Here is a 17,466-nt window from a genome sequence, read left to right on the forward strand (position 1 = left end):
AGTGTGTCTCTCACAGCATGGCTCTGCGTATGGATCTGTCTGAGTCCAGCTCTGCTGATTGGAGACTTTCCAAGAGTTCCCTGCCTTTTGTAACTTGTTCAAGTGTATTAATTATAACATCTCAAAATGCCCTCGTTCTCCGATTGAATTTGTCAATACGAGAGCTAAAAGGCTGTATGCATATGACCTCCAGACATTAAGAATGGATTTGTAGATCTTCTAAAGGGGAAAGATTAATTGGCACCGAGTGAGATGTGAATTTAATCATCATTCTTTTAGTAAAACATTTCAATTCCTTAAGTGAATCATCATCCAATTTGCATGTCCTTATTTACCACCATTATAATCAATGAGGGCTATATAGAATTAATTCTAACAAAATTGCACTTTTATTGATTGAAATTAAAGTATGCTTTCATTTCACGTAGTGTTCTAAAATCATCACAAGTGTAACTGTCAAACATACACACACACACACACACACACACACACACACGTATTCATCACTGATGATAAGAAATGTTTCTTGAGCAGCAAATCAGCACATTAGAATAATTTCTGAAGGATCATGTGACACTGGAGTGGAGATGGTGAAAATTCAGCTTTGATCACAGGAATAACAAACATTTTACAATATATTAAAATAGAAAACAGTTATTTTAAATTGTAATATTTAATAATATTACTATTTATTTTTGATAAAATAAAGCAGCCTTGGTATAGGCATAAGAGACTTATCCTTTAAAATCTTTTAAAAAAACAATTTCAGATATTTCTGGAGAAAAAAAAAGAAAAAGAAAAAACCATAATACAAAAATATTGAACAACTAAATAATCACAACAATCTCAGTAAATAAACATTTATTTCGTTTGGAAAAAAAATCTCAGCTCATGCAATTCAGTTTTAAATCATGTAAACAAGATCATTTTGATAGATGTTGTATGTGCACAACAGATCTTAAGAAATAAAATAATAAAATGGAATGTGTTCTACCCAATTTCAGACAACATGGATGACAAATTTTTCACCTACTTTCATGGGAGATCCTGTAAAGTTGGAGCATCAGAACATGAACATACTCATTAAACATAAAGAAATGGAAACCAAAAAGATTTGTCTGTTTATTGCTTTAGAGATCAACCGGTCATCCTACTGTATCAGCAACTCCCGCACAGTCTCACACAGAGACAAACAAACAATCCCTGGTCAGGAATGCTTTTAAAAATGTATTTTCAGCTTAAGGGTTAAGAGGCCTGAGGAATGGGCACACTCCAGTGTACCTGAGAGTGTTTTATTGGATCTAGGATCGGAACTAATTCACTAAAATATAAATTTTGGTCAGCAGTACTTACTTCTACTGCACAGTTGTTAATGAGGTGAAAAAATACAAAAAATACTCCTCAGAGAGCCACTCATTCCCTCTGTGCCAACCACCAGTCTATAACCTGAGGTGTTCATTGCTCAACATGTATATTTCATCATGCCAGATGTTGTAACTAGCCAACCATCCATGTAGAAACAGCAGTCAGAGGTTTATGCCAAAAAAAGCCAAATGGATCTTCCCGATTTCAGCGTGATTTTTGCAAGGGGGCGTAAATGCAGAACAAAACCACCGGTATTCTATGCCATTATACCGAAGCCTAAATTGCTAAATGGATATCTGCCATTCGTATGGTGAAATGGCACCGCTTGTCGAAGCCACATTTTCTTGTGTTGGGTGTTTTAAACCAAAACACAGGTACACAATCCCAGTCAATCAGTAGACCATAAAAATATATCATGCTGTAGATCTAAGTATACACATATATATTTATATATATTTATATTGTATGAGAGCTCCCAGTATTAACACTTGTAAAAATCTTAACAGGCACGATAGTGTTACCCTGGATAGGAATGTTAGAGAAAAAACAAACAGAAATCTTCTCCCTTTTGAAACAACAACAGAATACATCATCACTAAGGAACCAATAGTACGCCATACATTTGATAATCTAATGAGGCTAATATAGACAGAATGTTGCTGAGATCATGATAGTTTTCTTTAAAAACTAACCCGTCATAAAAAAACAAGGAAACAAGATAATCCCCCAACATTTATACAGACTCAGTAGTATTAAATGCATAATCTGCTGCACTTTTCAATAAGTGCCCAGAGTGCATATCCAGCACAGTAGTAAAGTAAGGCCTCAATCATTTTTTGTTGGCAAAAAGAAAAAAAAGAGAGGAAAACAACCATATACATCTGTCATAATTACACTTTTCTAAACCTAGAAAAAACCTAATGTGCAAATATGTGAATATTACAATTTGTGGAGTAAGTCAGAGTGTAATGATGACATGAATGATATCGTCCCTCCATCTGGAGGTCGCTTTCCACTCGCGACGTGACAGTGGAGCCATCAGTCCAGTTCAGGGAGCCAGATTTCATGTTGACTGTACAAGCTTCTTCAGTTTATCTATCTCCATCTGGAAATAAGCACACAAACACTTTAACATGGTGAAGTGTTGTTTGCATTATAAACCTGTTTTAACTCTTTTCCCGCACAAGCATTTTTTATCATTTTCACACAACTTTTATGTACCCAGAATATGTTGTTGTATTCAAAGCTTGCAAAGTCCTATACCTCGTCCTGGGTCGACATTTCATTCGTTTACGTTAGGCAGTTTTCATTTATATGCTGTTTAATGTTTGATGATCGCGTTAGCTTACATGTGCGTAAGCAATGCTTCTATCGCTTGTTTCTGCTTCTTCTTCACCTGTGTTTTGATCCAAAGATTCTGTACTATTTCAGAAGATGTATAATAGTGCAGCCAAACATATAAAAGTGAAAACATGGATTGCTGGAAAAGTTCGCCAATGGTGAGGAAGCGTTGTGTCATAAATTAGTTGATGTTTAACAGCAAGGTGAACATGAATGTAACAAAGTCCAATACAAAATATCTATAAAAAACATTTTACCAGCAGAAATAAAGTACAGATTAGGCTACTTCTTATTCAAAATAATTTTGTTGACTGATGCGTTAAACAACGTAGTCTTCCTTTTAAAGTTGTTAGCTTGTTCAAAGGCTGTTTCAGTTAAGGTAACTTGGACAAAGTGTCATTTCATAATCATTTTCTACATTTTCAAAAAAAATGATGAAAGCTTGCCCATGTCTTTGGTTACTTCAAATTAATTTAAATTCAAATTGTAAGTCTGATTGCTTAAAAAGTAATAGCACACAAACTGTGTGGGATACATAAGGTGGTTAAGAAAAATAATATAAAAAGTATGTTACAAGATGTCGTTATCGAGCAGAAACCTGGTATCTTCGCATTCCATCGTTTTTATTTCTTTCCATAAATCAATACTATTGGTCAGCCTTCATATCTTTCTGTGGGTTTTGCAAAAATGTAACCAATGAAAAGTATTAAACAGAACTTGTGACTAAACCTCGTAACTCCGTTGGATCCTCAAACTGTCAGTCAAACCTCGTAACTCCACCCGCCCCTCTCATGAATGAAGTGCCATGCAGCTTTGTCTTTAATAACATGAGATTTTGGCCAAATTACAGGACAAACCGATTGACCGCATAGCTACAGTAAACTTTATAACCTGTAAGTTGATGAATAAGTAATTCAATTAATCATATGTTATTATACTATGGTGCTGTTGAATGCTTGATTCTGATTGGTTGACGAACAATCAAAGGTGTGCAATTATTTTTAGGGAAACGCACGGCTAAAGTAGATCCAGGCAGGTCTTGACCGCATTACAGTTCCATTTAACTTCGCCAAATGATTTCAGTTACACACCGACTCTGACAAAGCAAATAAATATAGCAAACAATAGGATAAAACCGACAAATTATTTCTGAGGTTTTTTTGCCACAAAATTGCGTTTTATTATGTATTATGCATTTATTATGGGAAAGCACATATCTCTTTCTCGCGCTCCCTCTCCCACTCAAACATCCAGTAAGGACACACACTTGTGTGCTGTCAGTGCTGCTCTGACGATTTTATCAGTAGAATATTAGCAACTTCAAATCTAAATGACGTTTCTCATGAGCGAGCGCAGTTTCGCTATTAGTAGAGGCTGGTGCCGAACACTGTTGAGAGACGCAGAGACTGAGGTAATTCACACACGCTTAATATCTCTCTCTCTCACAACTGCATTAGTCTGCCATCAGTGGCTTAAGTATTTGTTACTAGTTCTAAAATAACGTTTTGAAATTAGCAACGAGGCTTTTTCAAAAGCGCTTTAATGACAGAAACCTGACAAACGTCTTGAAATACATCATCTGAACAATGTTTTGAGGCGTGGTAACCATAGTATAAGCAGAATAATTGATTGACAGTTGGATTATTAGAAAAATATTGCACACCCAACGTGTAACGGCCACTCCGCTTCGTGGTCACATTACCACCTCGGGTGTGCATTATGTTTCAAACAATTCAACGGCCCGGAGTCAATTATTCCTTACATAATATTATAATGACGCATGCAAGTGTCTGACTATTTATAAAGCCACAATATATCAGCTTTGACAATAAGGTGTTTAATTGTAAAACACAGTGTTTTTTCCATTTCCTGAAAAGTAGCGTTTTTGGACATTTTCACCAGACAGCGACAAAGAGGTATATAACATTTTAAATCACCTCAATCACCTCTTGCCACAATCGATACCTTGTCCTAATTTGATGCCGTACCCCTTGGTGGCTAGTAGAGGTGGAATTCTGATTCAGTATAGTTCGTTTTGTGGTCAATAAGTGGAAGAAACACTCAGCATGAGTTTCAGAGCCGAGTCAGACCCTTTGTGTTCACCCTGCTGAGTGTGGAGGCAAACTCAAGGTATCCCGCCTACATTTCATTGCCCTCAGAAACCACACTCTTGACATCCATTCACATCAAACTAACAGAATCGGACAAGCTGTAAAGAGAAATTCTGATTTAAAGATTGCTTTACCTGCAGGGACACCCGCTTGAGTCGCTCATCGTCCAGCTCTTTTCGGAGTTCGTTAAGCTCTCTCCTGCAAAGTTATGAAAGAAATTAAAGAATTACAAAAGAAAACAGAGGTTCTAAACATTAAGGTCGCGGGTGATTTCTGTATGTACTTTATCTTCACTGAGACGGAATGATCTTCCCAACCCTATCTAGACAGCAGAATCCCTGACAATATTCAAACAGCTGAAAACTCATCTCTTCTGAGAGCACTTATCTTCTTCTATGCTTTCACTACTTCTTGTATCCCTCCCAGTAGTGGTCGACCGATATATCGCCATGCCCAATATATCGGCATTTTTTTAAATATCGGCATTGGCCGATACGTTTTTCTGATTGGCCGATGTGTTGGAAGCGGGACTTGTATTTTGACGGGTGGCACTGAGAACACCAGCGCCTAATCATACAGCGCTCACTCACATTCTCAGTCTTCATTAGTTTACGATCTTTTTCAGTCATATCTAATACTTTGTTAGACAGAACTGGTAAACAATGAAAGTAAATGGTATGCGAAAAAGTTAAGCGTTGCTTTTATATTATTTGTAACAGAAAAGGCAAACAATCAGACTAAAATAATGTATCATTTACCGTCAACATTCAGCAAATGCACAACCACATCATTTAAACAAATCTCTGAATATCTAATAAACATTTAATTTCACAAACCTTGCAGATTAATCGAATCAAGCTGTGATATCTTGTGAAGTGTGCATTTGTAGCCTGCATAAACGTGTTACTGCGAGTGACGGAAGTGCGAAGTGAGTGAATGCGAACAGAAGATCAGCTTCACAAGAGACTCGATCGAAAAACTTTAAATCCTTAATTTTAAAATATGCTGCTATGCTATATCCAGTTGCCCACTGTGTCATAATATCGTTTTCACTGTGTGCTGTATGTAAAATTAGCATTACCTTGTCTTTATTAAAAAATAGGATTACCAGTGAGCACAAAATTATCAGATTACTGAGTGCCCTGTTACAGTGTTTACTTCCTTTTTATTCACATATTCATATATTTTAAAACAATTTCTTTATTTGTGAAAAATACTGTAATAGGATTGCAGACTCAAGAAGTTGCCATCTAAAGTATAAGCATGTTTATTTAACTTTATTTATATAAAAAAAAAATAGGATTTGTTTTATAATGTATTTATAATTTATTAAATATTGATTAAAATAAATATAATATAATATAATATAATATAATATAATATAATATAATATAATATAATATAATATAATATTATACATATATATATAAATAAATGTCGGCTTTATATTGGCATCGGCCATCAAAAAACCTGTTTTAGCTGGTGCTTTTCTGGACAAGTGATACTTTTTTGATACTTGCATTGCTAGCATTTCTAAAGTTATTGCCTCCTTAAGATGAATCACTTTGATGAAGGTGCTTTGTATAAAAGCATCTGCAAAATGAATAAATGTAAACGTAGATGAAATTTTAAATGTGAATGAACAGCTTTTGTGCATTTTAGACATAACTCGACCAGTAGAGAATACGAGAAACCAAGCAGCATAAAAAAAAAAACTAATACAAATTTGTTGTCTAATACTAATAATTTGTTGCTACTTACGTCTGTTGTGTCTTTAGTAACCCTACAGACAGGATTAGCTCCTTCATCTGAGCCTTCAGGTCATCTAGTTCAGATCCTTTCTCCTCTTCCTTGTCAGGTTTTGGTTTGGGCTCAGGCGTAATATGGATGGATGACATTGCTTTAGGTGCCGTAGATGGTAAGGACGATGAGACGGACGTCTGCAAGAAAAACAAAAAGTGTCTCAATATTATGATATTTTTTTATGAATGCTTATATGTGTGTTTAGTGGTGTACGCATTTCCTTTTCAAACAATACAACTGTTACATCCTTTTACTGAAATACCCTTATCTTTTATCTGTTAAAATGTCTGAACTAGTTCCCTTATAGTCTGATGTACAAGGATGATTTCACTTGATTTGAGAACTTTACACAACGGCAGGTGACTTTGAACCAACAAGCGGAGGTGTTTCCAGCTGAGAGGCTGATGTAATTTTCAAAATTGCTAGAAACCCTTGATTAGGAGGAACATTAATCACTACTCTACTTTAAATGTAATGAAATTAAACTGCTAAAAATTAAATATTAACAAACCACAAGAAAAAGTCACACAAACTCAGAAGGTGGTCTGAGTTCATTTGTCCAAAGTTTGATTCGCTTATAATTCCCATTAAATCAAAACGTTTTTGTTTTTTTAAGTTTAAAGGACAAGTTCGGTATTTTACACTTAAAGCCCTGTTTTCAGATCGTTTCTGATGAAAGAGAATGGTTAAGATTGAAATTTGGACACATGCTGCTGGCCCGAGAATTTTCAGTTTCTGTGGTAGCACCCCCCCCCACCTCCACAATGGTTGCATAGGTGCACTGGAATAATCCTTCCTAAAACGCATTAAACTTTCGTTTACAAAGATGTGAAACTCACCGAGTGGTCAGGGGTGTTCACTGATATGCTCACACAAAAACCGAGCTACCACAGAAACCGAGCATGTGTCCAAATTTCAATCTTAACCGTTCTATTTCATCAGAAACGATCTGAAAACAGGGCTTTAAGTGTAAAATACCGAACATCCCTTAACACTAGAACTCCCAAGGCGGTCATTTTGACCGTTTTTAAATTTTACAGTGTAATAACTTTGTTAAAATAAAATAAATGTGGCTGTAGGACCCTGACTTTTCCTAGATATGTGTATATTTTATTCTGACACTGTTATTTTATTAAAATCACAAAACACACAACAGTTCTGACTATTTCTACCTAGAATGACCATAACGGTCATTTTGACCGCACGCATTATAAATATCATAAGTCCGCTACATTGCAAGTTTCGCGGAGGGACTTCATCACACAACTGGCGAGCGAACTTCGCTCCGACCACATGGAATCAAAAGCCATACAACTGGAGGAACTGCAAACAAAATAAAACCAAGGAGACGTGCCAAATGTCACAAGAGTGTGTGGGAGCTGCACACGAAAGGCGGTGTTTACCTGTGTGGAATGTGCGTAAGCGTCAATGATGCGGGGTGTTTGCGCCGTTCAAATGGGCAGTTAACCTGATTTTGTTCGTTAATATTTTTTGTTCACTGAAACTAATCGTTCTAGCAGTTCATTTTCTTGTTTAGCTATTCATGTTTTTTCTTAGCCTGTTTGTATACATTTTCACATTCATTTGAATTAAAATTTTGTGTCCTGTTAAATACCTATCATTGTAGATCCATTTATTTTTTGATTTTGTATTGATTATTGAACTTATTTACAAACAGGGCTGTACTAAACGATATGAGCTTTGACGTTTCCTAACTTTTGTGCATGTCTATTCACGTGGTGAGTGCGGTGAAAAAAATATTATTTTGACGCAAAACGTCCCTTAAATAGAGGCAGCGCCTGTCGGGGGAAACTTTATTTTGTGCTTGTTTTAAGGGCTATGACGACAGGAATTAAAAGCTTCATTGGAAAAGAGAAGGTTAACATGTACAATAGATATGACATGACGAAAATGACGTTCAGTACGGCCATATGAACGTCAAAGTATGAACGGTCAGAATGACCGCTATGGTCGTTCTAGTAGTTATGGAATTCCGGTAGTTCTAGTGTTAAGTTAAGTGCTGTCAAACAATAATAAAAAACTAAATCGCACATTTATCTGTAATTTATCATGATTAATCACAACTAACATTAAAGTTGATAGATTTTCATATTGTAATAATTTCACATTTAATCTCCAACATTTACATTTTAAATATTTATTTAATGGTATATTTTTATTAATTAATTCCAGCATAACTGATACCAATACAGCAACTGATTTCATGTCAATTTTTTCAACATTAATGAACAGATTTCATTTAGGATTTTATTCACATATATTCATCAACTCACACACCAGTTGTGGTAAACGGGAGCTCAAGCATGTTCGTTTTACGCAGCAAGTTTGAGCTTCCGCAAGAACCCATGAGGTTCGTTCTCACATGTCAGGCAGGTTTGGTTGAGCTTCTGTTTATGTTCGCTGATCAATGTTTATATGTGAAAAAAAAGTTATATATCTGAATTGTGTAATTGAATTGCCAACCAAAAGATCTGGTCTGATTATCTGTGGCTTCTTGAGAATAATACATTCCATGAAATCACGTTCTCAAGGGTTTGTGAACAATCAACAACTCTGATATGATCTCGACTGAATGCCTGGCTCTTTATATGTTCATCGTATAAAGCGATCGAGCCTCTTCAGTAAATCTGGACTAAACCGCTCAATTCAAATGGATTAGTTTAGAAGATAAATGGCAAATTAGGACAAAGCTGTGGTTTCAATAACATTTCTTTTAGCTTTTATTTCTAAGCTTTTATACCTAAAAAGCAGCAATAACAACAAAACATATCACTGGTCAAACTACAACCACATTATTTGCAAAAATTTATTTAAATATTATTTTATTCGTTTTTTTGTTTCATTCCAAAAACTACCAGACACCCATTCACGACTACTGTACAATCAATAGTTCTCTTTTTTGACTGAGAGATTTTGACAATTACCAAATATGAGAACCATCTGTGTGAAACCAGACAGTGTTTCAGTCCACTTTACATAAGCTTAATGTAAAGAACACTACATACTAAAATACCAAGTCCTCAGGGCTGAAACCTCATTGAAAAAGAAGAGCCAGACATTTAGTCGAGATCGTATCAGAGTTGTTGATTGTTCACAAACCCCTGAGAACGTAATTTCATGGGATGTATTATTCTCAAGGAGCCACAGATAATCAGACCAGATCTTTTGGTTAGCTATTCAATTACTTGACTCAGATATTACAGAAAGGCACATAAGATTCTTGCATTAAAGGGATAGTTCAACCAAAAATGAAAAATTCTGCTTTCATTCTAAACATGCATTTCATTTACAGAATCTTATTTTTTTGTGTACTATATATTCGAGGTAAAAACTAGATTTACCTTAAGCGAATTCTGTGCGGAAGGCACGGGGTCAACTTCATCCACTTCCTCGATTTTCTCAGCTTTCTCACCAATCTCCTTGCTCGGCTGTAAGATGTTACAGAGCGTTTTAGAAAAACATGTGAAGAGCAAAGTGCAAATAGTGCTATACTTGACAAGCATCCCATCTGGGCTTTCATTAGTAAAGCTTTTGATCCAGGACTGGAGAACTGCATGATCCCTTCTCTATGCCACCCTTCAACATCGTAAAAACTGCTCAAAAAAGATGTATAAATCTAAAAGCAAATGTTAGTGCTTATGGTAGTATAAAGAGATTTAGCAGATACTGGTTTGAGATTGTGGTTTATGTGACATCTGTGATTTCACCCATGACATTTACTGAACTAAAAAAAAAAAAAAAAAACGAACACAAACTAGCACAACAATTCTGTGAACCAAGAACTTGAAAATGTATTTATTGACTATTATAAAACTGTTATGGATGCTGATTGGTTGATATAAATAATTATTTTGTGTTTTTCTTCTATCAAAAATGGCATTTAATGAATTTTCTTAATGAAATAAAACAAATTATAGTTCAAATTATCTCCAAGTGGAAGCATGGCACTTAATGAATGTGCTAAATAAAATAATGTCTTAATGAAATGTTATAATTAAAATGTTTTGCTTAAAAAAAAAAAAAAACTTTTTATGTCATTTTCTATGACTTTTGCATTAGTATATTACTGAGAGACCAGAGCTCAAGCTTCTACTCACCGATTGGCCTCTGTGAGCAGGCGGTCTTCTCCCAGGCATCTTTGGTCGCTGTGCGGTAGGGTGGGTTAACTTCTCCGAGGTAGAGGACACATCATCAAAACTCATGAGATTAACTATGGGAATAAGACACATAAAATATTTACTTCAAACGTGAGAACAGTCTTCAGTCACAAAAGTTAAGGACGATCCATCTAAGCTGAATTATAATTTAGAAGTTATATTTGAGCCAAAAAATTAGTTTGGAGCCAATTTAAAAGTCATATGAGGTAATAAAGTAAGTTTACACCCTGTCTAGATCAAAACCCAACAGAGCAGGAAATTACAATCATGACTGAGTGATGGGTATATAAAGACTGTGTCATGTTTGAAAATTTTTCAATCGATCATCTTGGTTTAGCTGTCAGTTTGATATCTTTAAATCTGGCACTTAAAATTCGGATTTTATATGCCCACCATTAACTACTTAACAATTTGATCACATCAGCCAGCCTCTAAATGGTATCTCAGAGATTACAGACACAAATCACTTGCCCTTGTAAATACTGGAAAAAAGCAGTGAAGTGGAAAGATGTCTGGTTTATTTTTCCTTTTACAGAAAGTGACATAACTTGACTTTCTGATTTTCTCTTTCTGAAGGTCTGCTGCATTGAAATGCTCATGGCCTTTCGTGAAGATGCGATTATACCAATTTTGGTGCTACTTTGGTCAACCTTTTAGAAAAAAAGAAGCTTTTATTCAAAAACAGTGAATCTGCTCAAACGTCATTTCTTTTTGATGTTATCTTTCTCGTTGTTTCCTTTTCGTCAATTGCCTACTTTGAAGCAATTTTTACACATTTTCCAAGCAAAATATGGTGCCTTAGATAAAAAAGTCTTTAAATGCAGCAGCACACCGGAAGACTTTTAATTTTGTCTTCATCACAGTATTACAAATTAATGCCAAAGAACTAATTTAATACAGGCAGCTAGACTTAATTGAAACTTGTTATCAGAATAAGCTTGAGCTGAGAGATTAGTTGCACTAATCAGCCAATTAAACACATTTTGATTACTCTGCAGTGATTATGATAGTTTATCAAATGCCTAAAATGTACCTCTAACTAAGATTCCTAAATTACGTCATAAAAAAAATAAGCAATTTAATTATATTAAATATTCTTTTTACAGCCAATATCTTTTAACAGCCGAAAAGACTATCATCTCCAGCTCAGGAAATGATTCAGAGTTAATTAATTTGCGGTTATCACAAAGCAGAGACAAAGCATTCCAAGATTCAGAACTTGGTAAACTTAGAGAAATAAATTGCCAAAGACTTCTAAAGATATCCTTAAAAAAATAAAAAAAATAAACCCAAAGAGCCTACATAAATAATAAACAAGTATCTTCCTTTATCTGTCGCTCCTTGAGAATAATAAATCCCATGAAATTATGTTCTCAAGGGTTTGTGAACAATCAACAACTCTGATACGATCTCGACTGAATGTTTGGCTCTTTACATGTTCATCATATGAAGCGATCGAGCCTCTTCAGTGAATCTGGACTAAACTGCTCAATTCATATGGATTAGATTTACGATCTCTTTATGAACTTTTTGAAGCGTCACAGGTAATTTTTAACATGAAACTCAAATCTTTGAAAAGGTTTGTGGTGCAGTATTAAGCACAAGATGGGGTGACAAATGGATAGAAGTAGGGCATGAAATCATAGAGATTACTGAGGATTTAGAACATGCCCTTTCTGTGCAAGAGGAATAATTCTGCTCCCAGAAAGTGATCCGCTGTGCTTATCCACAAACAGAGCTAGGATTCACCCACACCACAGCAAAAAACGAGCCATGTTATGATCAATGAATATCAAAACCAGCAAAGAACAACTTACCCGTTTCTGAATTCTTCTCGCCGCTGTCCACAACAGTGGATTTTGGCTTGATTGGTTCGGTCTCTGACTTTGTTCGTGAGAGGGGAACTTCTCCATTGTGCCTATGGGATTTAAGAGGCATCACAGTCACACTCTAAATGCAAAGCTATGTTGCCATATAGACCTTATGCGATTATAATAATATTAAATCCTTATATAATATTAAATATTATAATATTTAGATTAATAATAATAATAAATATTTGGCTTTTCAATATTTCAAATTAACATTTTTATACTTGTGACAAATTATACTTTAATATTTTATATAATACAAATATTAATATAATAATTTTAATATACTTTTTAACACCTGGGAATCTTCTGAAAAAACAAAGCTTTTGACACTAACACTTGCTTGGCGGCTGATGATGGAGTGAGAGGCAAGTCAGGTCGTTTTGTGTGGATGGAAGGACGCAGCAGTCCCTTGCTTGGAGGCACAGGCTTTTTCGGGGGGACGATGGGGCCAGCAGGTTTGGCTGGTTTCTCTGGCAAGGGCTTGACAACTTTAAAGACACAAATTACAAATATATATATATTTGTTTTGAGACAATAAATGTCTACCTAATCATTGTTCTAATTTGGATTATTAATTCATGCGTGTCTCTTATAAGCTTCTGATAGCTAAGAGATTTAATCATCTAAATGCAGGATATTACTGTAAGGTTAAGCATTTCATACAGCTCTCAATCCTTTGAAACATGCTAATTGTATGTCTATTGATTCTTGGCACACAATCGCAAAAATCAGTGGAAAATCATGAGAACAGAAGCCACTTATTTAAGTAGTGGTGTAATGCATGTAATGTACTGAACTTCTCCTAATGACATGAGGAACTTTCATGAGCGTTCACGCTGACATAATGTGTTTCAAAGTAGGTCAGGGGAGAATTTGGCAGGATGTTTTCACCACATCGATCTGCTTCCATCTTCTCAAATCGATGCATTTTTTCATGTAATCACACTTTCCGATATTCAAATTCAGTCTATCGTTCAATTTGTAACACTTGGTCTAAATAAGAGAATCCAGCTTTCAAACACCACAGAGTTAATCAGATATACGTTCCAGTAGAGTGACATTCATATGAATAGAAAGTACTTGGCAGGAAGTCCTTGAGGCAAACACAACAGCAGATCCTCAGACATCCTTGTGCTCAAAGTACATGACAGTTTTCCTACAAAGTCAATACTTACACAAAGTAATTCACTAACAGTATTCAGAGTGCACACACTAGATAACTTTGATGATGCCCATCCACCTTGAGCTATATTATCAGCTTCATAAATAGGGATGGTCTCGATACAGATTTCCTGCTTTAACTTTATTCCATTTCATTAGCTTTCCATTTAATTTCTATTATTAATTTTCAATATCTGGGTATATTTCAGGTATATTGCCCATTTTGCTTATATATGATAGAGCTGCATGATTAAACGTTTCTAACACTCACACAATCTTATTCCTAAATCCAATTCGATTCACATTTATTTGTATAGCGTTTTTCACAATACATATCGTTTCAAAGCAGCTTTAGAGAAAATGCAGGTTTCTACATTATGATTTAGAGTAACCTGTTATCAGAGGTGACTGTGTCAAAGTAATGTCCATGTGTCAAAAAAACAAATCATACAGTTAGCTAATATCATGTATTAATTTAGGCAGAAACAATGAGCTCATTAAAGCAACTGATACAACAATTTGGCAGTGGCGCATGTTGCAACGATTCGCCTGTCACTGTGCCAGAACATTCAAATCTGCGTTGCTGCTACCGGTGAGCCAGGGAGAGCAGTGAATGTATAATACGGCTTCACAAACAGCCTTTTCAATCACACAGTATTGTTATTCCTCTATTACAATAATTCAGATTATCATAGAAGTACTGGCTAAAAGTTTCTATAAACACTGATGTCTACTTGATGATCAAAATAGAGAAAATCACCTTTTGAAAGTAACTCCCATCAATTTCATTGTTACACAAGTAGGTTGCGACAACCACCTTAAATGTTTTAAATGTTAAATTGTTTTATTTGTCATTGAATCATCCATTCAGGAGATTCGTTCAAAATGCTGTTTCATCAGAGTAGCAACAACACAACGATAAATACACTGACAGCCAATCAGAATCCTGCAGAATGACATCGTCCGCTGGTGTGGATCCTAATAAAGTTATCGTTATAGTTATCTTTACAGTTATTGTTCTTGGTGTGAAGAAAAGTTATTGTTCTTTATGCCCACCCAGACTGATAAATAGAAAGTTAGAAAAAATCCTGAAATAGGATTTTTTTGGGGATAATATTAGAAATTAATTTAATGCCACTTTTTATCAATTTAATGAATTTAATAAAAGTATATCTTTTTTTCTAATAAAAATATACTGACCCCAAACTTTTGAATGGTAATGTTTAAAATAATAATCCAAATAATTAAACTATTTAAAATAAATCAATTATCAAAATCAACAAAGGCAATTACATTGTAAGTGTGGTGATGTCGGGTTCTTGCAGTGCACATAGACAGCTTATGCTTTAGCAATCTAGTTGCATTGTGACTGCTTATCAGCAGTGAAGATTGGGTATGAAAGTGAAATGTCTGAAGGCATGAAAGCAAGAATGATTCTCTCCTCAGGTTACACAGACTCTTAATAGGCGCTCAGCAAATAATTAAATGAATAAAAAGAAAAAGAACAAATAAGGGCCATGGTGATTTTTGGGTACGTTTAAACAGGAATAAAACTGAAACTACAGCAAGGTCAATTTCAATTTGTGGTATAACAGAAACTGGGCAGCGAACCCTCTCTTACCTTTATCTTCAGGCCGTGGCTGCGGTTGCTTCTTGTCCACACTGGGGGCCTCTGGTTTCAGGACTGAGAAACGAAACATATTGTCTGAGTTAACAATATGTTTTTAGGTACTACAATGGAGATACAGCGGCTCCAGATCCGGCAGATAAAAAAACAAAACGACTTCTGAGACAGGCACTTGAACAGAATAGGAAACATACAGTCTATGACTTGCATTTCCTGTGTGGGTTGGAAAGACAGACCAAATCTTTGCAACCCTCTGCAAGCTTTCTAACGCAATTGGCATAATGCGGTCTCCTTTGATGCACATTCGCTTTTATTGTTTGCATGTTTCGCAGACAAGAGCTGTGAGGGACTGACTGTTATAGCTGCCTTATCAGACTTCACATCTGTATTGCCAGATCATTTGATTTTGACACTAACAATACTCAACTACAAGCTGATGCATCAGTCTTAGTGGCCGTTTACACAACAATGTTTTCAACTAAAAATAATCATAAATAATGTTATAAACAAATGACACAATGTTTTCTAGAAAATGTGTTTATGAATATATAGCTGCCATGAAGTTATATTAGAGCTGTAAATTAAATCAGTTCAACTACATTATATTGAATTTAATCAATTTAATAAAATACTGTTCAGATTTTTTTTGCCAATTTCTTTGTAAATAATGTCATTTCGCTAACACTAAATGAAAAATAAACATACATATACATATATATATATATATATATATATACATATATACACACACACACATATATACATATATATTATTTATTTTTATTTATTTTTTTATGGTGTCAATAAAAATATAGTCATGCAGCTGCTTTAAGACATGGCTAAAAATGAATCCTCCAGAAAACACAAGCAATATAAAATGATAAAAGCAACTTAAAGGGTTAGTTCATCCAAAAATGTTAATTCTTTCATTAAATTACACACCCTTAGGGCGGGCAATCTTCCAAAGATTTTGTATCACGATCTTATAACAAACAATCATGATCCACGATCTGAATCCCTAACCTTCCCAATTTTAAGATGTACTATCGAAAATATCCAGATTGGAACAAGCCTATGGATTTATCCATTTGTACAATTTAAAACACAGTATTGCATTAAACAATCAGTTGTCAAAATAGTCATTAAACCCTGAGTTAAACTTTAAAACACGTCATAGTCTTCACTGTATGAATTAAACATATTGATTCTAATCTAAAACTACTTTACTTCTCTAAAACTACTAAAGTTAAGTCAAGAGCAGTGAGTGTTTTTGTCTTTGTCTTTTGTTTAACATAAATGACACAGACAGCCGTATTTGCATTACACTTTAAGACCGAATGCATGGATCTAATATGATGACACGCATCCGATTTCTTTCCCAGTTTAGTCACTTAAGACATAACTGACTGTCTTTATGTAAATACTCGTCAAGACGGTCATTTTGTGTATATTTGACCGCATCGCGCACACAGAAACCGAGAGGGGATCAGTCTCTTTCGCAATTGAATGCGCTTTTAATAACAGCAGCTTTTAATAATAGCAGTAGACTGCATTTTACTACAACTTGGACATTAAGTTTAGACTTTTAAGCATGGGGCACAATGATCATTTATCAGGTTTTCATAATCGTTGGAAGCACTCACGACGCTTCATAAAATTTAGGTTAAACCACTGGAGTCACATGGATTACTTTATTGATGTATTTACTACCTTTCTGGGGCTTGAACCCCAGAGTTGCGTAGGCTGTCAATGGAGGGACAGAAAGCTCTCAGATTTCATAAAAAATATCTTCATTTGTGTTCTGAAGCTGAACGAATGACTTACAGGATTAGTACGACATGAGGGTGAGTAATTAATGACAGAATTTTCATTTTTGGGTGAACTATCCCTTTAAGCTAAAAATAATGATTTTCAAAATGCATCCGTGAGTGTGTGGGCAAGCATGGTCTCTGTGTTCAATATCATAATTAAATATGCCAAATTATCTTGCATCACCTCTAATCTTC

The 17,466-nt window shown here is 35.0% G+C and overlaps 1 protein-coding gene across 1 annotated transcript in view; it reads right to left on the bottom strand.

The window, feature by feature from the left end:
* Nucleotides 1–846: 846 nt before the first annotated feature.
* The window catches only part of cd2ap (CD2-associated protein), a 56,954-nt gene continuing 40,334 nt past the window's right edge, over nucleotides 847–17,466 (bottom strand). Inside the window, exons 11-18 of the mRNA XM_082147762.1 lie at nucleotides 15,455–15,517; nucleotides 13,007–13,160; nucleotides 12,616–12,716; nucleotides 10,739–10,851; nucleotides 9,983–10,069; nucleotides 6,579–6,757; nucleotides 4,952–5,015; nucleotides 847–2,470 (exon numbers count right to left, since the gene is read on the bottom strand). Coding sequence (XP_082003888.1) covers nucleotides 2,429–2,470; nucleotides 4,952–5,015; nucleotides 6,579–6,757; nucleotides 9,983–10,069; nucleotides 10,739–10,851; nucleotides 12,616–12,716; nucleotides 13,007–13,160; nucleotides 15,455–15,517 — 803 coding nt within the window. The 3' untranslated portion in view covers nucleotides 847–2,428. The remainder of the gene's footprint in view (nucleotides 2,471–4,951; nucleotides 5,016–6,578; nucleotides 6,758–9,982; nucleotides 10,070–10,738; nucleotides 10,852–12,615; nucleotides 12,717–13,006; nucleotides 13,161–15,454; nucleotides 15,518–17,466) is intronic.

The sequence above is a fragment of the Leuciscus leuciscus genome (genome assembly GCF_965113295.1).
Source record: "Leuciscus leuciscus genome assembly, chromosome: 19".
NCBI lineage: Eukaryota > Metazoa > Chordata > Actinopteri > Cypriniformes > Leuciscidae > Leuciscus > Leuciscus leuciscus.